Consider the following 24499-nt stretch of genomic DNA (forward strand, 5'->3'; position numbering starts at 1 on the left):
AGGTTAAGTAACTTGCCTGGAGTCACACAGCTAGTCAGTCTATTTTGAGGTAATAAACACCTGGAAAAGAATAGATGCCCATCAGTTGGAGAATGGCTTGAGAAATCAGTACATGCATGTAATGGAATATTACTATAGTATAAGAAATGAAAAAAAGGCTAACTACAGAAAACCATGGAGAGACTTATGTGAACTGATTCAAAACAAAGTAAGTGGAACCAGGAAAGCAATATACATAATGGTTACAGTAACATGAATGGAGAGAACCATTCAAACCCATCAGTTAGGAAACATTATGTGCCTACAGTATGCTAGATGTCCTGCTAACCAATGGGACACGAAAAAAAGACAAAAAAACCCACAGCCCTTGCTCTCAAGGAGTTTGTAGTCCAGTCATCAAAAGCGAATGTTATAAAATTATTAAGAATAAGTTTGGTTTCAGAGAAGGAATATGACAAGATACATCCCCCTCTGCATCTTTGCAGAGGTTGGGATCCACAGGTGTGGGACATTCATTGCACAATATATTTATTCTATGTGTTTATTGGTTTTGCTGACATTTTTCCCTCACATTTTAATATTTTTTTATCTATAACATTCAAGGTATGACTCTCTTGGAGGGGCAGCAAGAGAAATATAGATGATGTAAAAATAGATTATATTGATAAATAGAATTTTAAAAGAGAGAGAATGGACCATCCTGAATCAGTCTTTTCATTGTGATATAATGGAAAGAACAATTGATTTGTAATCGGAAGAGCTGAGTGTGAATCCCCTGGAGTGAATCCTTTTTGCCCTCTAGGCCTCAGCTTACCCAACTTTAAAATGAGGCAATTAGTGAACTAGATGGCTTATAAGATCCCCTGCTGAATCCTAACATCCCAGTTTTATATCTATTGGACTGGGATATGCTTGCACTGTCACTGAAGTATCCTAGAGGTCATTAGCCCCACCATGGGGCTGGTGGGTCTGAGGCAGTTATCAAATGCTGGGTTCTTAAGAAGCCATATACAAGCTGATTCCAGACAGAAGTACAGGACCTGAAGACAGTGAATCAGTGAGACACAAGATAAAAACAAAACAGAAATCCTTTTGCTGGTTTACAGACACACACTTGGCCAGGATAGACATTGGCAGGAACAGTTTTCCAGGTTCCCACCCCAAAGGAAATCATTCTGTCACAATAGCCTTATTTGGAATCCAGTCAGTCAGCTCAAGAGCCACACTTTCTTCTTAGTACTAGTTTATATAAGATACACCATAAAGCTGACCATAGTACATTAAGCCTATTCCCATTCTGGGTATAAAATACCCAATGTGACTAATACCAAAAGTATTAGTGCATTAGTACTTTAAACTACTGAAAGAATGCAATTTATTTAGCTCCTCCGGGTCCAAGATTGGGCAGAAAACAAAACACTTAAGACAACAGGTCTTCACCTCCTCCCTCTGTCTTTGCTTTTAGGAGAATACATCAAAACATGGCGGCCACGCTACTTCTTGCTAAAGAGTGATGGGACCTTCATTGGCTACAAGGAACGGCCACAGGATGTGGACCAGCGGGAGTCACCCCTCAACAACTTCTCAGTTGCACGTAAGTAGTTCTTTTGATTCTGATAAACTGGCCCTTGTATACTCACTGTTTCTCTTGAGGGCATTTTCTACAGTTGGGTATGCCTGACCTGCATGATCTTGGGTATATCACTTAATCACTTTGTCTCTTGAGCCTCTACAGAATGAGGGATTTGGAGTAGATGACATCTAAGATTCCTTCCCTTTTTGGGGAAGCTCAGTGGCTCACTAGATTGAGAGCCAGGCCCAGAGATAGGAGGTCTTGGATTCAAATTTGGATTCAGATACTTTTAAAAGATATAACTTTGGGCAGGTCACTTAGCCTCAGTCGCCTAGTTCTTACTACTCTTCTACCTTGGAACCAATACTTAGTATCAATTCCAAGATAAGAAAAGGGTTTAAAAAAATTCCTTCCCAATTTGCAATTATGCCCAAAGGACACTAAAAGACTGTCTCCCCTTTGATCCAGCCATACCACTTCTGGGTTTATACCCCAAAGACATAATAAGGAAAAAGACTTGTACAAGAATATTCATAGCTGCATTCTTTGTGGTGGCCAAAAATTGGAAAATGAGGGGATGTCCCTCAACTGGGGAATGACTGAACAAATTGTGGTATCTGCTGGTGATGGAATATTATTGTGCTAAAAAAAATAATGAACTGGAGGAATTCCATGGGAACTGGAACGACCTCCAGGAGCTGATGCAAAGTGAAAGGAATAGAACCAGGAGAACATTGTACACAGAGACTGACACATTGTGGCCCAATCCAATGTAATGGGCTTCTCTACTAGCAGCAATGCAATGATCCAGGACAATTCTGAGGAACTGATGAGAAAGAACACTAGTCACATCCAGAGGAAGAACTGTGGGAGTAGAAACACAGAAGAAAAACAACTGCTTGATCACATGGGTCAATGGGAATATGATTAGGGATGTAGACTCTAAATGATCACTCTATTGCAAACATTAATAATATGGAAATAGATCTTGGTTGATGATACATCTAAAACCCAATTGACTTGCTTGTTGGCTTTGAAAGAGGAGGAAAAGAACAAATATTCTGAATAAATAAATAAAATTCCTTCCATTTCTAAGTTATGGATACTATGAATAGATGAGCTTTTCATCTCTAAATTTATGACTTTTGAACTCAATGTAGCCTACAGACTACTAAGTCTAGGTCTTAGGTGAAACAAATGACTGTCTTTAGGGGAGGACAGTACAGTGGAGCATAACTAAGGAGCATCCTGGTCCCCCTGGGTACCCTTGAATGCTCTAAAAGACATCTAATAATCTAAAAGATGACCAATATTGTCCCAGAGTGACCTTTTGAGGGCCTATTTCTTTGTCCTTCCCATGGCAGACTTGATTACGTTTCCTGGAAGTATGTCTTAATAATAGATAGCCATTCTTTTTTTTAAACACTTTTATATTTTTTTTATTTACTTTAGTTTTCTAATAAAGTTCCCAACATTTTCTTTTTAAAAAAATTTGAGTGTTTTTCCATGGTTCCATGATTCATGTTCTTTCCCTCCCCTCCTTTTACCCCTCTCCTGTAGCCAGTGCTCAATTCCACTGGGTTTTACATGTGTCGTAGATCAAGACCTATTTCCATATTATTATTTGCACTTTGCATCAATTCCTGGAGGTCGTTCCAGTTCCCATGGAATTCCTCCAGTTCATTATTCCTTTCAGCACAATAGTATTCCATCACCATCAGATACCACAATTTGTTCAGCCATTCTCCAATTGAAGGGCATCCCTTCATTTTCCAGCTTTTTCCATCACAAAGAGCGCAGCTATGAACATTCTTGTACATGTCTTTTTCCTTATTATCTCTTTGGGGTACAAACCCAGTAGTGGATAGCCACTCTCTTAACTAAATTACAATACATTTTTCCCCACTTGTTTTTGGGGTTTGTTTCTGTCTCTACCACCTTGACATATTTAGAGATGTTACCAGCATGCCAGGTTAGTAGGCAGGCACCTGAGGAGTTCTGAATTTACATACCTCTGTTGCTGATTATATTCTAAAGTCTTGTGAAAACAATTTTTGGATAATCTGAAGTTGGGGCCATTTGGAGATTATTTTAAAATTGCCCACATATTCTCTCACCCCTTTTTTCTTCTTCTGCTAATCAGAATTTGGCACAGTAAGTGGCCTGTAGAGTCCTTGGGGAAGTTTGGGTGCCCATCAGAGAAAAGTATGTGTTCATGTGTGTGAAGGCGTGGGCCTTCAGGAAGGTGGAGGATCAATCTGTTCCTGCCACAGGTTTCTGTTGGCAGCTTAGGTTTTCCAGCTGAATTTGGCAGGCTTTTAGAACCTGGTTTTTCAGGCTTCCCTCTGCTCCCCCCCAGGATTGTGCTAAGAGAAGCAATAGGAAGACTTGGATGCCCTCCTCGGCGTGTTCTGTGGTTTGGCAGATCCTTCAGCTCCAACGCCCCCAACACCGGCCCTGGCAGCCCTGGCTAGAAGTGTCTGTACGGTGAAGGGGAGAGCAGGATTGGAGAGAGGCTCTGGCAGCAGCCTCCACTGAGCTGGCTCAGGGCAGGAAGGGGAGAAAGGACCCAGAATCACTTCTCCACACACCTTGTTATTTGGCTGGCTTGGGTACTCCACTGTCTTTTCCAGATCCTTGTCCTTAGCCACATACAAATGTATAGTAAGAAGAGTCCCCAACTTCAAGTCAGGAATCCATTCCCCTCTCTGGGCCTCACTTTCCCCACCTGTAAAAAAGTGGATTTGAGGTGAGCACATAATATGAGAGGAAGCAAGGAGAAATAGCCCTGGGCACTGCTTTCAGGAAACTCTCAAGTCTTTCGGGGAATGGAGAGAGCAGCCTCGGATCTTGCCTACAGGGAGCTTCTAGTCTGGGCAGATGAGGCTCACTTAGGATGGCTGTGAATAATATGAAATGTGTATGTGTATAAATAAATTTTAAAAAGTGTATACACACACACACACACACACACACACACACACACACACACACACTCTCCTTGCATCTTGGAATCAGTACTAAATATTGGTTCCAAGAAAGAGAATGGTAAGGGCTAGGCAATTGGGATTAAATGATCCACTGAGCCACCCAGCTGCCCCTTAGAAAATAGTTTTTTAAGGAAGCATTGAGTATTATGGATCAGTCTTTTTTTTTCAAGGTTTTAAAAATCTGTTTATTAATGTAAGATAACAGCAAAGGATAATAAAATGTACTTTTATTCATTGATTACAAAGTAATAAAATAGAGTGGCTAGGTGACAATGTTTGGAGTAAAGAAGACCTCTGTTCAAATCCTATCTTAGACACTAGTTGTGTGACTCTGGATAAGTCACATAGTCTTGCTTCCCTTAGTTTCCTCAGCTGGAAAATGAACTGAAGGGGTCAGCTGGGTGGCTCAGTGGATTGAGAGCCAGGCCTAGAGATGGGAGGTCCTAGGTTCAAATTTGACCTTAGACACGTCCTAGCGGTATGACCCTGGGCAAGTCATTTAATCCCCCTTTATAGCTCTTCTGCCTTGGAATCAAAATTTATTATCAATTCTAAGACAGAAAATAAAGGCTTTAATTTAAAAAAAGAGAATAAAATGCTACCTTTCTGTCCAAGTCACAGTTTCTAAATCAAGAGAATAATCTGTTTATCCAGTGAGGAAATTGAGGCAGAGGGTAACTTTTCAGTTTTTGGTGAATGACAGAAACCGACTCTTCAGTGGGAGAGAACTGTCTTCTGGTTCAACAAGCCTTTGTTGAGTGGTTATTATGTACACGACAGCATGCTTTGGGAAAGAGGAGGAAAAAGAAACCAAATAGGGGATTTTTAACATGTGCCCAAGTAACTATGGTGAGAAATGAATGTGATAGGATCAGAAATCCAGGCCCAGTGCTGTGGGTGAGGAATTGGAGTAGGAAGAGTGTTCTCATGGGAATTGGGGTTCAGCAAAGACTTCCTGGAGGAGATGACACCTAAAACTGAGCCTAAAAAGGAAGGGAGAGATTCCAACAGAGAAGAAATAGGAAGTGGGAGGTGGCAAGAGAAAAATCTAATCTAAGCATTAGTACAGACACAGAAAAGAGTAGCCATGTGGTGCATAGTGGATAGAGTATTGGACCTGGAGTCAGAAAGAGTCATCTTCCTGAGTTCAAATATGGCCTCAGATACTTATTAGCTGTGATACTTACTAAGCTATATTTGAACTCAGATTTTCTTGACTAGTTGGCCTCACCGAGGATATAAAGAAGGACAAAACCAGTTTCTCCCCTCCAGGAATTTTACATTCTAATGGGCAAGCCACTTCACCTTATTTGCCTCAGTTTCCTCTTCTGAAAAATGAACTTGAGAAGGAAATGGCAGACCATTCCAGTATCTTTGCCAGGAACACCCCAAATAGAGCCATGAAGAGTTGGGCATGTCTGAACAACAATAGACACAGGAAGGAGCAAGAGGAGAGTGGGAGGGAGGGAGAGGCAAACTCAGGGTCATAAGCTTTCAGCCTGTGAATGAGGAAGAGAGAGAAAAGGAGGAGGAGGCGTTTAGGAACTGGAGGGACCATTTGTGAGATGTCATTACTTCTGTCTGCCTGTCTTTGTCTCTGATGTCCCCCATGAAATACTTGGAAAGGTTTGGAGAAGGAAGAAAGACTCCATGGTCTTATTTATGAATAATATACTTAGTCCTAGTTCCCTCATGCCGCAGTTTTAGCCTAATCCCTATTTTCCTTATAAATTGGGTACACAGTACAAGCCTCCCGTTGGGTTTACGTTCCTAATATGAATTAGGTGTCTGTTCCCCCTAGTCTGTCAGTCAGTCAACAAGCATTTATTATTAAAACAGTCTACTAGTTGGCAGGCACTATGTTCAGCATCTGGGATATTTGTTGTTGTTCATTCAAATATCAGTCGTGTCCACTCTTTGTGGTTTTCTTTGGCAAAGATACTGGAGGGGTTTGCTATTTGCTTTTCATTTTTCAAATGAAGAAATGGAGACAGTTAAGTGATTTGCCCAGGATTACATAGCTAGTAAGTGTCTGAGACTGGATTTGAACTCAGGTCTTCCTGCCTCCAAGCCCAGTGCTCTATCCACTGTTTACTTAGTTGGCCTCACCCAGGATATAAAGAAGGACAAAAACAGTCCCTGAACTCAAGGAATTCACATTCTAATGGGTGAGAGAGACAACATGTACATAGCAGGGCACCTTTGGAGGGAACATTCTTTCCAGAAATAGATTTTTTAAATCTCCCTTATTTTGAGTGACAAGAGTTGACAAAAAGGATCATGGAACCATGGGAAAAAACATTAAAAATTTATTTAAAATATAAAAATATCCTTTATATCTGTGTGAAATTTTTTCCAGAATAATAATAATCTTTTTCCTCCCCCAAAATCCTCTTACCTTCTGTCTTAGAATTAATCCTAAGTAGCAATTTCAAGGTAGAAGAGAGTGGTAAGGGTAGGCAATCTGAGTTAAGTGACTTGCCCAGCATTACCCTGTTAAGTCAGATTTGAACCCAGGTCCTCCTGACTCCAGGTATGACTCTCTATCCATTCTGTTACCTAGCTGCCCCTAATAATGATCATTTTGACAGTTGATATTTATTTAGGGATTTAAAGTTTAGAACATGATTTGCATTATCTTATCATTTGATTCTGATGGAAAACACTTATTGAGTAGTTATTTATTATCATTCCCATTCTATGGATGTGAACACAGAGGTTGAATGACTTGTCCCAAGGTCACACAGCTTATTAATAAGTAGATGAGCCATGTCTTCTACGTCTTTGAATCAAGTTGTCTGTACACCATTGTCACCTCTGTCTCATGAAGGTAGAATCCATATATTATCCCTTTTGGGGGTGGGGAAGCTTGATTTTCCTCCTCTGTGAAGTAAGGGGATTGGTCCAGAAAGTTCTTAAGGTTCCTTCCAGATGTGACATTCTGTTAGTGTATTGTTGCTATTTCCATTTTATAGATGGAGCTGAGGATCCCAGAGGATAAGGGACATGTCCTGAGTCACCTAACAGATTTGGTGGCCAAACCAAGATAGGAACCAGGTTTTCTGGCTTCCGGCCTGGAGGGTCTATCTGCCTCACTCTCCCACCCCATGTGCCCAGTGAGGCTCATTTGCACTTTCCAGCTTGGAACTTGTTCTAAAACAGAGAGAAGGCTCTGCTCTTGGATGTCTTGTTGGTTAATTACTGAGCCGGGCAATTAGGGGGCATGTTGTTCACCAAACAGAAACCTTCCCTGTGACATGGTTGAATGATAGTGGTTATTAAATGACAAATCTCTATTATTCATCTTGCTGTGAATGGAGGGACCATTGAGTTAGCAATTGGAGAGGCTGGGTGCAAATAACTGACTTGAGGACGAGGATGATTAGATTCTTCTATCCCCCTTCCTCCATCTCTCGCCCTCTCTCTGTTTCTGTCTCTTTCTTCTTCCTTCACTCTCTCTCTCCTTCTCTCTCTTCTCCCTCCCTCATCTCTCTCCCTCTCTCTGTTTCAGTCTGTCTCCTCTCCCTTCTCCCCTTTCCTTCCCTTCCCTTCTCTCCTCTCCCCTCCCCTCTCTTCCTTCCCCTCTTTCTCTTTCTCTCTCTCCTCTCCTCCTCTCCTTTTTCCTCCTGCTTCTGATCTCCTCCCCTGTCCCCCAGACTTGATGGATGCAAGAGAATTAATTGGTGTGATATTATAGTGGAAAGAGAGCCAGGTGCTGCTAGCCCGGCTACTAATTAGCTGTGCGACCTTGACCAATCAGTCCACCTTCCTGAGCCTCCTCTTTCTTTCGTGTGAAATGGGGATAAAATCATACTTAAACTCCCTGCTTCACTGAGATATTGTAAGAATCCCAGGGACATGGGCCAAGTGCCTTTTATAGAGATAGCCAGGACTCAGAAGATGGGGAGCAACTGGCCTGAGGCAAGAGCCCTAAGTGTGAGCCCCAACTCCTAAAGGATCACCTGTGTGCAGCTGAGTGTGTGTGTGTGGGGGCATCCTGTACAGTAAACTACAAGCAAGGCAGTGGGGCAGAGATGGGAAACGTGAGGGGGACTAATAGTAAATAAGACTGAAAAGATGGAGAGGAGTTGTGTGATGGAGGGCTTTTCAGTATCAGTTGAAGATGTGTTGTAACCAGGAGACAATAGGAAGATGGATGATACGTTTAAGAGTAACCTGGGAAAGGCTTGAGGCAGAGAGACAAGTTAGAAGGCTATTAAGATAGGAGGGGTTAGACTTGGTTTTTTTTTTAAGTTTAGAGGGGTGTGTGTGTGTGTGTGTGTGTGTGTGTGTGTGTGTGTGTGTAATTGAAAGTACATCAATTAACACTTAAAAAAAAAAACTACCTTCTAAGGATAGATATTAAGTATCAGTTCCAAGGCAGAAGAGGGAAAAGGGCTAAATGGTTGGGATTAGGTTATTTGCCCAGGGTCACACAGCTAGGAAGTGTCTGAAGCCTGATTTGAACCCAGGACCTCCGAGGTCTAGCTCTCCATCTGCTAAGCCACTTAGCTGTGCCCCGCATTTTTTTAGACTTGATTTTGAAGATCTCTTCCACTCCTGAATGCTATTTCTTCAATCCTGCCATTGGTCTGCCCCGATATTTTTAACTAATAGGAAAAGAACCCATTTCCTTTGTCTCTGGGCTCCAGAGCTGAGAGTTTTCTCCTTTAGTCTCTGTTCTGTGTGACCTGGACACTCCTCACTCCACTCCCATTCTGAGTACAGGGGAAGATGAGCTTGCAAACACTGAATAACATTTGGGGGTCCTTCCTCTAAGGCTAGATCTCCCCCTTCTAAGGCTCTGTTTCAATCCTGCCTCCTCTTCCAGCCCTTCCCAGACTCAGGTGGTGCACAGGGTCCTCTCCTTCCTGAGAGCTCCCATGCCTCTCCTCTTGGTCCTCATGCCTTGAGCCCCTGCCTATGGTTGATCCATGGTGTTATCTTTTGTTTTTCTCGAAGACACACTTCCCCAACCAAGTTGAGAGCTTGTGGGGACTGACTTAGCTAGGTTCCGCGTTTTGTCTCAACTGTCAAAGGGCCCAGCCTGTAGCAAGAACACAGTAAATGTTGGGTAGGGCAGGTCTTCTCCATGCCCAGTGCTGATGATAGGGAAGGAGTATAGAAAAGGAGCTGACTGAAGCCCTGCCTGTAGAGAGTTTGACTAAGCTAAAGGATTTGAGGATTTCATGGAACAAGGGGGTTCTTAGGAAATGGAAGCAGGGTGTTTGCTATAGTGGTCAAAGGTGGTGTCTTGGAGGAGGGGGCCACCAGAATGTAGCCTGAACTGATGGCTAGGATTTGATTGCTAGAAGGATAGTCTACTTGGGTTTGGCATGGGTGGCCATACCTGTCATCATGCACAGTTTTGATGAGTGTGCTTGGTAACTGCAGAAATTGAGTCAGTCCTTGTGATATTCCTTCCCTTATTCTGCCCATCCTCCCTCCTCTCTTCCTTGCTTCTGGGGGGCTGAGGTGGGCATTGGAGTGAACTTGGAGTTCTTGTCTGCAGCCCAGGTTGGTTCTACTCTGGTCAGGGAGTTCTTAGTTCATTGGTGAGTCAATTTACTGGTTTATCTATGATCTCTAAGGCAGCTGCTTGGACTTGGGAGCCAGGCAGGCTCTGAAGGGCAACCAAGGAGCCAGGGTTTTGCTACGGGAATTGTTCAGTATCTAATGTGTGCTCCTGACCCTTGAGGGCCCCTCTGGAAGGTCAGTTCCCATGCCCTGAAAAGCCTCTAACCTGCCTCGTTGCTAGTGCTTTAGATGGAATTCCAGACATTCTCTGCAAACAGCCTGGATTCCCCAGGCAGGGCCCCAGTCCTGAGTCCTCAAGAGTTTCCCTCCTTCTGATCCTGTGAAGGGAGAGTATGTTAAAAGTCTTAGCTTTTTACATTTTTTTTTTCCAAAAGCTCCTTCCCCCACCTCTTCTTTCTTGGACATCATGTAATGGTGAGTCTTTATAGGAGTTGGAGCAGGGGGGAACATCTTGGTTCTCAGATTCCTTCTAGGTTCCTTTTGTGTGGTTATCAGAGACACCCTCCATCCCCAACCCCCTGTGACCTCTGCCCCTTCCAGTGCTTAGAGGGCCAAGATAGAGGCCCAGAGTAGCCACCACAGCCCACATTTCTGGAGTGTTTTAGAATTTACCAGGCCCATTACATGGCATGTAGTAGGGGATTACAATGTTAAGGATTTGGATCGAATCAAAGTGAAAGCCGACCTGGCCTTTCAGGTAAGTATGGATGCTCTAAGTCCCTGTTGGATTCAGTTCAACAAATATTTGTTATGGATTCTTGTTCAGTTACAAACAGGCTGGACTAGATTGTTTCCAACTTGAAGTTTCTATTATCCATCATATTCCTGGGGAATGCTAAGGGAAATTTTCAATGGGACATGGGCCCTACCCTTATGGAATTGATGATTTAATAGAATGACATGTATGGTATAGAGATTCTGGCCAAGTAAAGTTTGAAGGTGTGAGAAGAGGAAGATTGCTGATGATTTGAGGATTGGACAAAGGCTTCTTGGAGAAGACACATAGGAATTTAGTAGCTGGAGAAGAGAATTTCAGGCATAGAGAATAGCAAGGTGAGAGAGAACTGACTTGACCATAATCACCCAACTAATAATGGGCAGAGCCAAAATTCAAACCTGGAACTTTTGACTCTAAACCCAGTACCCACCATTCCTCCTCCCATTCCTTCTCTCCCTTCCTCTCTGTCTCTCCCTTCCTTCCTTCCTTCCTTCCTTCCTTCCTTCCTTCCTTCCTTCCTTCCTTCCTTCCTTCCTTCCTTCCTTCCTTCCTTCCTTCCTTCCTTCCTTCCTTCCTTCCTTCCTTCCTTCCTTCCTTCCTTCCTTCCTCCCTTCCTCCCTTCCTCCCTTCCTCCCTTCCTCCCTTCCTCCCTTCCTCCCTTCCTCCCTTCCTCCCTCCCTCCCTCCCTCCCTCCCTTCCTCCCTTCCTCCCTTCCTCCCTTCCTCCCTTCCTCCCTTCCTCCCTTCCTCCCTCCCTCCCTCCCTTCCTTCCTCCCTCCCTTCCCTCCCTCCCTGCCTCCCTCCCTCCCTCTCTGTCTCTTTCTCTTCCTCTCTCCTTCTGTCCTACTAACAGAAGACAGAAAAGTAAGGACCAAGCAAACAGGTTTAAGTGACTTGCCCAGGGTCACATAACTAGGAAGAATTTGAGGCCAGAGTTGAAGGTTCCCCCAACTCTAGGCTTGGTTCTCTTTCCAGTGTCACCTAGCTCCCCCAAGTCCAAAATTCTTTCCACTGACAATTCCTTCCTTCTGCATCTCATCTATTCTGTTTGTTCCAAGCTATTTGTATGTATGAATACATATTCAGGGTTCCTGTGTATGCCAACAAGTTCACACACATATGCAGTAATTAGAAAGTTAATTGTTCCTATTTGTAACTTGTGTTGGGGACTTGCAGGAATGGGGTAGAATCCAGGTCTTCATACCTAGAAGGGCCAGTGTGTCAACTTGTATTTGGCAACTAGGAGTATAGTGTGAGCCATGTTGACAGAAGAGGAAACTGAGGTTCATGTAGGTTTAAGTGATTTACTCAGGGTCAGAAGATGCTGAGGATCAGTTCAGGGACTCTTGATTCCAAATTCCAGTGTTTTTCCCACTTTGCCTTGCCAGTAGGTGCATCTGTCTTTTGTTTTCCAATATTCTTTTGGGGTAAAATCTACAACGTGACTGTGAATCTCCCTCGATAGAGGTGGAGATGATTTCGGACTGAGAGTCAGTGTTATTGTGAGGATTCAGTGTGGTTCTTAGGTCTCATCAGAGGACTTAGTGCTAGAAGGACATCATCCTTTTATTTGATCCTCGAGTCAACTAGGTCTCAGAGAAAGAAAGGATTTGCTCAAGATCACCAGGTAGTTAGGGGGACAAGTTAAAAAATACCATCTTTTATTAACAAAAAAAAAATTACCTTTGGAGGGGGGAACCACCTTATCTTTTGTCTTAGAATTGGTATTAAGTATTCATTCCAAGGCAGAAGAACAGTAAGATCTAGGCAATGAAGGTTTAAGTGACTTGCCTAGGGTCATACAGCTAGGAGGTGTCTGAGGTCATATTTGAACTCAGGATCCCCAGGCCTGACTCTAACGATTGTGCCCTCTAGTTGCCCCCTGCCCCTCCCAACCAAAATTAAAACTAAGATCCAATGAGATATTCAGTGCTTTTCCTCCTGCTTGACCTGCTTGGGTCCCTTTCTTTAACTGCTACTATGTAACCTGAATAACCCACTCCCCTGCCCCCCAGTTGCTTCGAGTCACCCAGGGAACCAAAGCCCCAGAATGTTTGCTTGCCCATGTCCCCTGATTTCTCAGCCTCTCCCTCCCCCTGAGCTGCATGCAGACAGTTTCTGTGCCTCCCTGAGGAGTGTACAAGGAACATTCCCTGGCTGATGAATCGGAGCCACTCGAGGGATTGGAATAAAGACAAATGATTATTTAAACCTGCTTACGTACCGTGACTTCTTTTCCTTGACTATGGTAGAATGCCAGCTGATGAAGACAGAGCGACCCAAACCCAATACATTCATCATCCGCTGCCTGCAGTGGACCACGGTAATTGAGAGAACGTTTCACGTGGAGACCCCCGAGGAGCGGTATGTTTCATTCATATTTAATAGAGAAACCCCTCCCAGAGACAGATGGGAAGGGGGAAGAGGGGGAAGAAAGCAAGGAGGTATATTCCAAGCAATTCCAGATTGGGAGTCAAGAGTGCTTGGGTTCTAATACCAGCTTACCTTACTCCCTGGTAACCTTGGGCAAGTCATGGCCTTTTCCTGGGCCTCAGTTTTCTCTCCTTTAAAATGGCATTGGCTTCAATTCTAAGAGTCTTCCCAATTCTGATTCTAATTCGGCCCTCTTATTTTACAGAGACGATTCCTCATTAGGTAGATACTCTTCAGGACTGGTCTGTCTTAGGGAGTTACCGGTATAATTCTTATTTCCCTTTCCATGAAAAAGCCCCCATAGGGCTGCCCCAATTTGATGATGAGGAAATTGAGTTCAAGAGGAAAGAAGGGACTAAGCTGAGGTTACACAGCAAGGAAGTAGTTGAATTGCAACTAGAGTCCAGGCAACCTGATTCTCAGTATAGGCTCTTTACTGCCTAGTGACATGGTCAGATAGAAATCCCCTCTGCACTATTCCTGACTGTCCAGTTCAAACAAAGGTTCAAACACTTCTGGCTCAAACATGCTACCACTTTCCTTCTCCTTCCATTGACCCTAGCTAGAAGAGAGAGTGAAGCTGATGACTTTGCATATCACTTAAATCCAAGTCAGTACATCCCTCTTGGACAAACAACAGCAGCAACAAGCACTGTACTCCTACCTTCCAGGGTCCAAATAGAACAAATCCATCTTGTGGAAAATTTTAAGACCCAGAGTTAACCATGTTTGCCCTTACCCCCCACTCTGGGAATGATATTGATCTCTTTCTCTCTGCCCCTGTCTCTCTCTCATCTTATTCCAGAGAAATCTATATTTCTCTTATTGACTTAACCATGCCCTGATTTATCTTCAATTTCATCTGTATATGTCCCTTCTTCCGCGGATAAACTCAGCCTTTCACAAGCAAGGACTATATCATATTTTCCTCAGGTCAGAGAAATGAAAGAGTTTCTAGCATTTAGAAATGTCGGAAAGTTCAGTGAGCTATCTTAGGGTAGTGAGTTTCCCACTACAGGAAATCATTAACCTATTTGCTAGAGGTGTTCTAAAAGAGATCCTGGCCTCCGTATTGATGGGGTTGGATGACCTTTGAGATCTAATCTAATCCTGAAATTCTACCATCGTTGTGGGATTGTGGCCTTTTCGTCAATAACTCCCACAAGTAGCCTTGCACTCAGCAAGCACTAGGTAATTATTCACTAAGAAGATCAAATTAAATCATATATAAAATGTTTTGAGAACTTTATAAAGTACTACATAGACGTTAGCTATGATTTATTATTGATGAATGAATATTGCTGAAGTTGAGGGGTCCAGTAGAGAGAATACATGATTAGCTGCATCTTCTCTCTCTCTCTCTCTCTCTCTCTCTCTCTCTCTCTCTCTCTCTCTCTCTCTCTCTCTCTCTCTCTCTCTCTCTCTCTCTCTCTCTCTCTCTCTCTCTCTCTTCCCTCCCTCCCTCCCTCCCTCCCTCCCTCTCTCTCTCCCTCCCTCTATCCCCTCTATCCCTTCTCTCTTAAAATCAGTACTCTGTGTATTGGTTCTAAGGCAGAAGAGTGGTAAGGGCTAGTCATTGAAGGTTAGGTGACTAAGCCAGGATCAGGTAGCTAGGAAGCAAATCTGAGGCCAGATTTGAACCTAGGACTTCTGTCTCTAGGTCTGACTCTCAATCCAATGAGCCACCTAGAGGTCCCAACCTTTATCCTTTCTTACCTGGGCAGTAACTGGGACTGGGTGAGCTGTTGTCCTATGGGAGCATCAGGTGAGGAGAGCCTTGCTTGACCACATCCTCCGTTCCTCCGTAACCTCTTTAGGGAAGAATGGACCAAAGCCATACAGACGGTGGCCGACAGCCTGAAAAAGCAAGAGGAAGAACTGATGGATTTCCAATCAGGCTCTCCTAGTGACAATTCTGGGGCTGAGGAGATGGAGGTGTCAACGACCAAGCCCAAGCACAAAGTGGTGAGAGGCTGTCGGGGTGAGGGAGCTCCTGTATCTGCCCAAGCCTTGCCCTATTTGCTGCTCCGATCCTGTCATTAGGGGACTGTTGCCTCTGAGGGACTTGAGGCAGGGATGACTTTGAAAAGTCAACAATGGATTAAAAAAAGGTCAGGTCATATTCTTGGTGGCAGACTTGGACACCATGACTTTGTTGAAGACTGTCTTCATCCCCTCATTTTTTTAAAAACCTTTTTACTTTCTCTCTTAAAATCAATACTATATGTTGGTTCCAAGGCAGAAGAATATTAATAAAGGCTAAGCAGTGAGGGTTAAGTGACTTGCCCAGTGCCACCTAACTGCCCCTCCATATCATTTTTAAATAGAATATTTTAATTATTTATTTGTTTAATATTTGGCTAAACCATGTTGACAAAAGCTCTCAGTCCTTCCTTACTCCGGGGCTCCTGTGGAAGAGTTTCCAGGTTACCAGAACAGTTCTGGTCCCCGAAGAGAGGTCTGCCTGGGGCTGCAAAGGGTGTATCAAGGACAGCAGAGGCCCTTATCTTGTCCTTTCTGTGCCATGAGTGGTTTCCAAGGGAGGAACCATGGCTTTGCCACCTGGCTGTCTCTCTAGAAATATATTTTTAGTTGTGGGGCGAAGCTTGGTTACATCTTAAAACAGAAGCCCCCTGAGTGTGTGCCTTCCTGCTTAGCCAGTGCTGACTCTGGGCCCATCTGAAATACCTTTCCAGACAATGAATGAGTTTGAATACCTGAAGCTGCTGGGCAAAGGCACCTTCGGGAAGGTGATCCTGGTGAAGGAGAAAGCCACCGGGCGATACTATGCCATGAAGATCCTCAAGAAGGAAGTGATTGTGGCCAAGGTGAGCCCAAACTGGGTTTGGGAGTGGCCAGTCCTAGGGGAAGTGGCCTCAGTTGCTTGGTCCTGGGGTTGGGTGGGAGAGAGGAGGGATGGAGTTCCTCTGGAACGTTTGGAGTCACAGGGTGGAAAAATGATAACTGCATTTTTGAATCTTATCTTGTAGGATGAGGTGGCACATACGCTTACGGAGAACCGGGTCTTGCAGAACTCAAGGCACCCCTTCCTGACAGTAAGTGTTAGGACTTCTTGTCATGAGTGAGGGGATCACAAAGCCATCTTACAAGTAGCTCCTCCTCACCTCTCTTGTACCCCTAATCTAGAGCCTGTGATGGACCACATCATTTCTTCTTTTATTGGCTTAGGATGTTTTGGTTTTAGCTTGAAAAACTTAAAAAAATTTTTAAAGAAGCTTCCTTGGATTTTTTCCCCCCTCTAATGCTGTTACTTTTTGGTATTCCATCTCCAACACCTCACTCAACTTTTTAAAAAAATTAAATTAAATTAAAAAAATTTTTCCCATGGTTACATGTTTCTTGCCTTCCTTCCCACTTCCCTCCCTGCTCCCAGAGTTGACAAGCAATTCCACTGTCCCTTAACTTTTTTAACCCTCTACCTTCTGTTTTAGAATCAATATTATGAACTATTTGACAAAATAAACAAAGAAGGAGTCTTAACCAGATTCTCTTTATGACACAAATATTGTACTGATTCCCAAGCCAGGAAAACCAAAAACAAAGAAGGGAAACTTTAGAACAATATCCTTAATGAACATAAATACAAAATTATTAAATAAAACACTAGCTAAAAGGCTACAAGTTATCGCAATGATTATTCACCATGATCAGGATTGCAAGGATGGTTAATATTAGGAAAACTATCAGCATAATTGACTATATCAGTAAACAAACTAACAGAAGCTACAGGATTATCTCAATAGATGCAGAAAAAACCTTTGACAAAATACAACACTGATTTCTATTGAAAACACTAGAAAGTTTAGGAATAGAAGGGCCTTTCCTCAAAATAATAAGCAGTATTTATTTAAAACCATCAGTAAATTATGGGAGTAGAAATGCAGAAGAAAAACATTTGCTTGGTTCAATGGGGATATGATTAGGGATGTAGACTCTAAATGATCACTTGCAAATATTGATAATATGGAAATAGGCCTTGATCTTGATACATGTAAAACCAATGGAATTGCTTTTTGGCTATGGGAGGGGGGTGGGAGGAGAGGAGGGAAAGAACATGAATCATATAATCATGGAAAATATAATCATATAAACTTTTATAACCAGTTCTATGGAGTTAAAACAGTTTTGAACATATAATGATTTTCCTTCTCATAATAATGAGAATAATATTAATGGCTTACAGAGGGGATTCTGGCTTGAGTGTGGGTAGGGTGACAGGAAATCTCTAAGATTCCTTCAGATTCTAGAATCAGAGTCCAACTGGACCATTATATATAGGGATTTGTGTGTGAATTTAAGAAAAAGAAAGGCGTGAAGGGTAGGGAGAAAAGGGGAGGAGAGGGATGGAGCCTGAGGTTGTGGACTTTATTGCTGAAATAGAAATGATGGAATTTTCGGTAGGGAGTAACACTATAAGAATCTCTAGCAGAGAATGATTTATAATTGAGAGGTAGAGAGGCATCCTCTACCATGCATTCTAGATTTGGGGAGAGCAGATTTCACAGTGTTCAGACAGCTTAGGTAAGAAACCCTCGTACTACAATTCTGAACAAGAACCTTAGCCCCAGTGGTTTTAGAAGCCCTCAATTATGAAAACCTGAAGACATTAACATAGCATTCAGATGAGAAAAAAGGCTTTTTCTGTTGCCTTAGAAGACATGTCCAGGAAACTCAACGACTAACTTAGGTTTTTAGTAGCTCTGAACAGGAGAGGAAAGAAAACCTGACACAAACTTGGAGTAGACCCAAGTAAAAGGTGTGAGGAGTGCAAAAAGCTTAGGATGAGCTGAAGGTGCCAAGGAATATTCAAGACAATCCAAAGATTTCATTTATGGTGAGGTGCCCCCTGATTAGTTCCAGGAATGGAATCCATAAAGTGGTCTCATTCTTCCAGTTTGCACTGGGCTGGAACCAGTGACCATATTTTATATAATCATCACTTCAAATAGTTGAGTTTGAATCCATGGGGTCATATCACAAGATTCATTATTCAAATGAACCATGGCCTAGATTTATCTATTACTGTATTTAGTTAGAGGTATAGGACAGCTAGTTGGCCTAGTACATCGAGTCAGGAAGATTGGAGTTCAAATCTGGCTTTGAACATTTACTAGCTTTATGACCCTGGGCAAGTCACTTAAGCCTGTTTGCCTCAGTTTCCTCATCTGTCAAATGAGCTGGAGAAGGAAATGGAAGACTACTTCAACATTTTTTTCCATAGAAAACCCCAAATGGGATCACTTAGTGTCAGACATGACCAATTAAAAACTCTGTCTTGCTTTGTTGTCTCTCATAAAAATGAGTTCGTATATGGTATAGTGTGTGTGTACATATATATATACACATATATATTTAGACAGTATAGTGTATATATGTAAAAAAAATACACACCCACACTTTTTTCTATTTTCAAATGTAATCTAATATTTATATATTTATATGTAATCTCATTAATCCTTCATAACAAGTCTGTGATATGACTACAGTCATCATTAATTAGAAAATTCCTAGATCTCACCTACATTCATGATAATAGTGAGCATTTTTTTAAACCCTTCCCTTCTGTCTTCAAAGCAGTACTAAGTATTGGTTCTAAAGTTCTGAGTGGGAAGGGCTGGCCGTTGGGATTAAGTGACTTGCCCATAGTCACAACTGCAGAGTATCTGAAATCGATAGAGAATTTTTAAATTATTTTTATTTATTTTTTCAACCCTTACCTTTCATTTTAGAATCAATACTGTGTATTGGTTCTAAGGCAGAAGAGTGGTAAGGGCTAGGCAATGGGGTTAAGTGACTTGCCCAGGGACACACAGCTGGGAAAGGTCTGAGGCTAGATTTGAACCTAGGACCTCCCATCTCTAGGCCTGACTCTCAGTCCACTGAGCCACCCAACTGCCCTCTCAAAGAGCATTTTTTAAACAGAGAGTTCTTTACAATTATCAAGTACTTGCCTGTGATAAAGGTAGTGTAAATAGTATCAGAAGAGGAAACTGAACCTCAGCAAAGAGAAGTTATTTGTTCATTGTTACTCAGCTTATAAGAGGAAGTCCTATTTTATGATGGAAGGGGCCCTCAATGCCTGGGTTCTGGACCTGGACTTGTCATTAATTCAGTGTCCCTTACTAGAAAGGCCTCAGTTTCCCCTTTTATAAACTGTTGAAATTAAACCAGCTGGTCCCCCAAGATACTGTGCAGTTCTGATTCTGAGTGATCTAGCCAGAACTCAAACCTAGATCTCTTGGCTCTAGTGATTGTTTTCATTGTACTAATGATTTATGAAATGGAATGGAATAGAAGAGCATTTGTTAAAAACTTCCTGAGTGCTAAGCACTGAAGTAAACCTTGGGGACACTCAAAGAAACACCCTCTATTTGGGTGAGAGAAAACAAAACCAGAGAACTCATGTTTATGTGCAGTCAGGGCAGATGACAAGGCCCTGTGGATCTTGGGGAATAATGGCAGGGTGTAAAACCCTGCCCCACCCCCGCCCCACCCCTTTGTTTTAGACTCTTACCTTTCCTCTTAGAGTCAATACTGTGTATTAGTTCAAAGGCAAAAGAGCAGTAAGGATGAGGCCATGGGGGGGTTAAGTGACTTGCCCAAGGTCACACAGTTAGACCTCCTGTCTCTAGGTCTGGCTCTCAATCCACTGAGCCACCCATCTACCCGCTGTACAATCTTCCTTCCTTCCTTCCTTCCTTTTTTTAAATGAATATTTTTTCCATGGTTACATGATTCATGATCTCCCTCCCCACCCCCCAAGCTGACAAACAGTTCCACTGGGTTATACATGTATCAAGTACAATCCCTTTCTAAGAGGATAGTGGGTTCAAAGATACCCCATTTAGGGTTTTCTTGGCAGAGATACTGGAGTGATTTGCCATTTCCTTCTCCAGTTTGTTTTACAAATGAGGAACGTGAAGCAAACAAGGTGAAGTGACTTGCCCAGGGTGGTAGAGCTGGGAAGTGTCTGAGGCTGGATTTGAACTCACAAAGATGAATCTTCCTGATTCAAAGGCCAGCGCGCTCTAGCACCCCCTAGCTGTCCCCTAGAGTAGAGTAGGATTCTGGAATCTCTCTGGGGAATCTACCCAGTTCAGGATGTACTTGCTGAGCTCCCCCCTTGGATTCCCTTCCCCTGTGAAAGAGTTGGAGAGGAGCAGCCTGGGCTCCTGCTCTCTGAGAGCTCATCTTCCCACAGGAAGAGATGTCCAGACACGGGATGTGTAGAACATGCCAGGAGAATGCGTAAATGGGGGCTAGAGGACTCGGATTCGGAACTAGCCGCCTCTGGTTGCCTTGCGCGTGGTGCTTCGGCGCCCGAGCCTCATTGATCGGATGAGGGAGGGCAGCGGAGGACTAGACGGCTTCTGAAAGGGCCCTTCTGATGTTTTTCATCTCTTGCTAGGCACTGAAGTACTCGTTCCAGACGCATGACCGCCTTTGCTTTGTGATGGAGTACGCCAACGGAGGAGAGGTAAGGAGAGCGTGGCCCTCACGGCTGGCGGGCTGCTCTTCTTAACGGCCACTATTCCTGCCTACCTGCTAGGGACAGAGCTGTGCCAGGCCCCGGGGCAGGGGAGAGCTCAGAGAAGAGGAGGGCACTGCCCGTGTGCCGCGGCCCAGAGGGCACGCAGATGGCTCGGGCATGCAGCAGTGCGGAGCGAGGGGGCACCCCGGGGCAGCTTCTTTCTCAACAAGGGGACCGAGCAAGGCTTGCTGGGAAAGGCAGCTTATAAAAACGGCCTTGAAAGCTGGGTAGGTCATCATGAGGATGATGTAGGGAAGGGAAGGGAGGTCACTCCAGGCATGGAGAGACAGACAGACAGACAGACACACACACACACACACACACCACACACACACACACACACACACACACACACACACACACACACACACACACACGGGCGGGGAGGGGAGGGAGATAGACAGACACACAGAGTAGGATATTTACATACACACACAGAGGGAGAAAGAGACAGAGATAAAGAGAGAGACAGAAACACACACACACACACACACACACACACACACACACACACACGGGGGAGAGAGAGAGACAAATATGTATATACACACACATATAGGGAGAGGGAGGGACAGACAGTAAGAAGAAGGGGAGAGAGACAGAAAGAGAGAGAATATGTATGTGTATACACTCGTGAGGTACTACCTTCCCTCCCCAAGTCCTAGGGATTAAGAGGCCATTGGAGACGATTAAATGGCATCCAGTCAGCTTATTGCCTAATAAACATGCTGTCCAAATTACCTGGTGGGCTTAGAAAGTGGTTGAGGCCGCTCAGTGATACCAGAGTATAGAGCATTGGGCCTGTAGTCAGGAAGCCTTCCGTTCCAATGTGGCCTTGGGCACATATTAGCTGTGTGACCCTGGGAGGGTCACTTAACCTCTTTCTGCCTCACTTTGCTCATCTGTAAAATGGGGATAATAATAGCATCTGCTTTCTCCCAGGGTTATTTAGAAGATCCAATGAGATAATGTAAAGCACTTAGCACAGTGCCTGGCACATAGTGGATGCTTTATAAATGTTCATTTCCTTCCTTCCCTTCCCAAGAGCTAAATCTGTGGGAAAGAGGGGAAATAAAGCTTTAGGGTAGAATAAGATCTCCCCCAGGCCCTTGGGGAGGGGGGGGCGATGTAGTGTGTGTAGGGGGTGTAGGTAGTAGTTTGGATCTAATATATTTTGCAACAAAACAGACTGTATTGAGGTTTGACTGAAGAACTTCCCATTATCAAGCTCTGTAGATTGGGTGGTGTTTGTGAAGGAGTGCTGAACCAGAAGTCTATGAAAGCTGAGTTCAAATCTCTGCTGACACTTCATAGTGGGGGTGGGGGAGGGGAAGGGATCAGTCTTTAAAAATAGGGATAATGATGCTTGAAGTTGTTGCTTCCTAGGGGGTTGCAAGCTGTAAAGAAAGTGCTCTGTAAGAATATAGAAATGGAGTCCTTCTTCCCTTTGTTTGAAAATGGTTATTTAGAAAAGACTTGGGAGCTGCCTGGAGACCTCCCAAAGCAGGAAGGGGGATTGTCCTCCTAAGCCTCCCGAGGCCAACCCTAGTGCTCTCTCTCCTGTGTTCCTCTTTCCAGCATGCTGTGCCAAAAGTCTCTGGGCTTGGGGCTTCGAATGCTGACCATGACTTCTTTTTCCAGGACTCATTTCTAGCTTTATGGGTCATTTGGACACTCCTTGGACCCACAGAGGGCTCTGCCTTCAGTAGGCACCCGATGAAGGTTCATATTGAAATTTGAGGAATTTCTGTACCCAAAACTTGGTGATGATTGTTTGAAGTGGGTCAGCGGGGCCAGCATCGTTTTATTTCTTACACCTGTCTCAGCACTGATGGCAGGAAGGGCGGCTTTCTCTGCCCCAGGCTCAGGAAAGAGGGCACTGAGGAGGTATAATGTGTCTTTGTCTCTCCAGCTGTTTTTCCATCTCTCCCGAGAGCGGGTATTCTCCGAAGACCGAGCCAGGTTCTATGGGGCAGAAATTGTGTCTGCGCTGGATTACTTGCATTCTGAGAAGAATGTGGTATACAGAGACCTCAAGGTAGGGAGAAAAGTGGGTCTGAAAAAAGGGGAGGAATATGTCGCAGCTCTTAGCATCAGTCACTTGACTGTAAAAAGTTGTGTATTAAATTTTGAGGCAGTTTGGGGTAGTGGATTAAGAACCAGGTCTAAGAGCCAGGATGACTTAAATTCAAACCCCACTTCTAACTCATACCGTGTGGCAATGGGCAAGTTTCTTAATAATCTCTCTGTGCCCTGGGCAGCTCTCTGAGGCGTCTGCAGTGGTAAAGGGAGATTCCTCACCTGGGAGGCCCAGCCTCTATCCTTATCTCCATACGGTACATTTAACCAGATGGTAATAAAATTGTCCTATTTGATTATGCCCCATTCCCAATTTCTCTTTTTTCTTCTGTATTAAAAAAAATATTTACTTGATGGTCTTCTCTTTTCCAGTCCTTACTGGCATTTCCTATTAACTCATCCCCCTTTCTCCATACAAACTCTCCCTTGTAACAGATAAGTAGATGTAACTAAATTATCAACACCCTGGCAAGTTTGAAAATGTGTGTCTCTTTCAACACCTCTAGTCCATCATTTCTCAGAAAGCAGTCAATAGAGCACTGGGCTTGGAGCCAAGAAGACTCATCTTCCTGAGTTCAAATCTGGTCTCAGATACTTAATAGCTGTGTGACCCTGGGTGGGTCATTTAACCCTTTTTGCCTCAGTTTCCTCATCTGTCAGATGAACTGGAGAAGGAAATGCCAAACCACTCCAGTATTTTTACCAAGAAAACTCCAAATGGGATCACAAATGGACACAACTGAAATGACTGAACATCCACCAGACCTCTTCACACTGAAGTCATGGCTGGCCACTGCATTTCCCAAGTCTGAAGCCTTTCTGTATGATTTTCCTTTACATTACCGTGGTCATTATGTGTTAAGTTAGGGCCAGTTACGTGGCAGAAGGAAGCCCAGAGGGATGAGAGGAAGTAGGCAGGAGACCAAAAGAGAACTAGATTTAATGTCCAGTTTTGACAGGAAAAAGTTGGAAGGAAAGAAAGCTTAAGAATGGAATATTTGGAGGCTTTTGAAATTGTGAAAAATACCCCTCTTCTCTGGGGGGCCATCTATGGGCAGCAAAAGGCCCTGACAAAAAGAGGTCACTAAAAGCTCTCTGTCTCATCCTTTGTTGTTGTTCATTCATTAAGCACGCCCTGCTTTTTGTGATCCCACGGACCATAGCATGCCAATACTGTGTTGGGGGGTTTTCCTGACAGAGATACTGGAGGGATTTGCCATTTCCTTCTCCAGTAGATTAAGGCAAATGGGGGTTACGTGACTGTCCAGGGTCCATAGCTAGTGAATGTCTGAGGGCAGATTTGAACTTGGGTCCTTCCTACTCTAGACCCAGTGCTTTATCCACTGAGCCATCCAGCCCCCTATCAAAGCCCCAGAGAATGGTTCGGTTCCCTAAGCCTTTTTTCTTTGTGGTGTATATTATCCTCTACCCCAAAACCATCATGACACCTATTACCAGTTCAGACACTGAAAGACGCCTGTGAGGGGCAGCTTCTTCTCCCATATATGCTGTGTCCAGCCCTCAGGGACGGGCGTCTTCTGTCCATTTCCTTAACAATATTTGAGGGACAGAAAGGTCAGTGGGATCAGGCCACCCGAAAAGAGCTGAGCCTCCCAT

General features: G+C 43.7%; 1 protein-coding gene across 2 annotated transcripts in view; it reads left to right on the plus strand.

The window, feature by feature from the left end:
- The window catches only part of AKT1 (AKT serine/threonine kinase 1), a 168476-nt gene that overhangs the window by 105467 nt on the left and 38510 nt on the right, over window positions 1-24499 (plus strand). For both annotated transcript variants that reach the window (XM_056811177.1, XM_007473466.2), the window contains exons 3-9: window positions 1466-1594; window positions 13071-13182; window positions 15069-15216; window positions 15948-16079; window positions 16242-16307; window positions 20681-20749; window positions 22716-22841. In XM_056811177.1, coding sequence (XP_056667155.1) covers window positions 1466-1594; window positions 13071-13182; window positions 15069-15216; window positions 15948-16079; window positions 16242-16307; window positions 20681-20749; window positions 22716-22841 — 782 coding nt within the window. The remainder of the gene's footprint in view (window positions 1-1465; window positions 1595-13070; window positions 13183-15068; window positions 15217-15947; window positions 16080-16241; window positions 16308-20680; window positions 20750-22715; window positions 22842-24499) is intronic.

The sequence above is a fragment of the Monodelphis domestica genome, chromosome 1 (genome assembly GCF_027887165.1).
Source record: "Monodelphis domestica isolate mMonDom1 chromosome 1, mMonDom1.pri, whole genome shotgun sequence".
NCBI lineage: Eukaryota > Metazoa > Chordata > Mammalia > Didelphimorphia > Didelphidae > Monodelphis > Monodelphis domestica.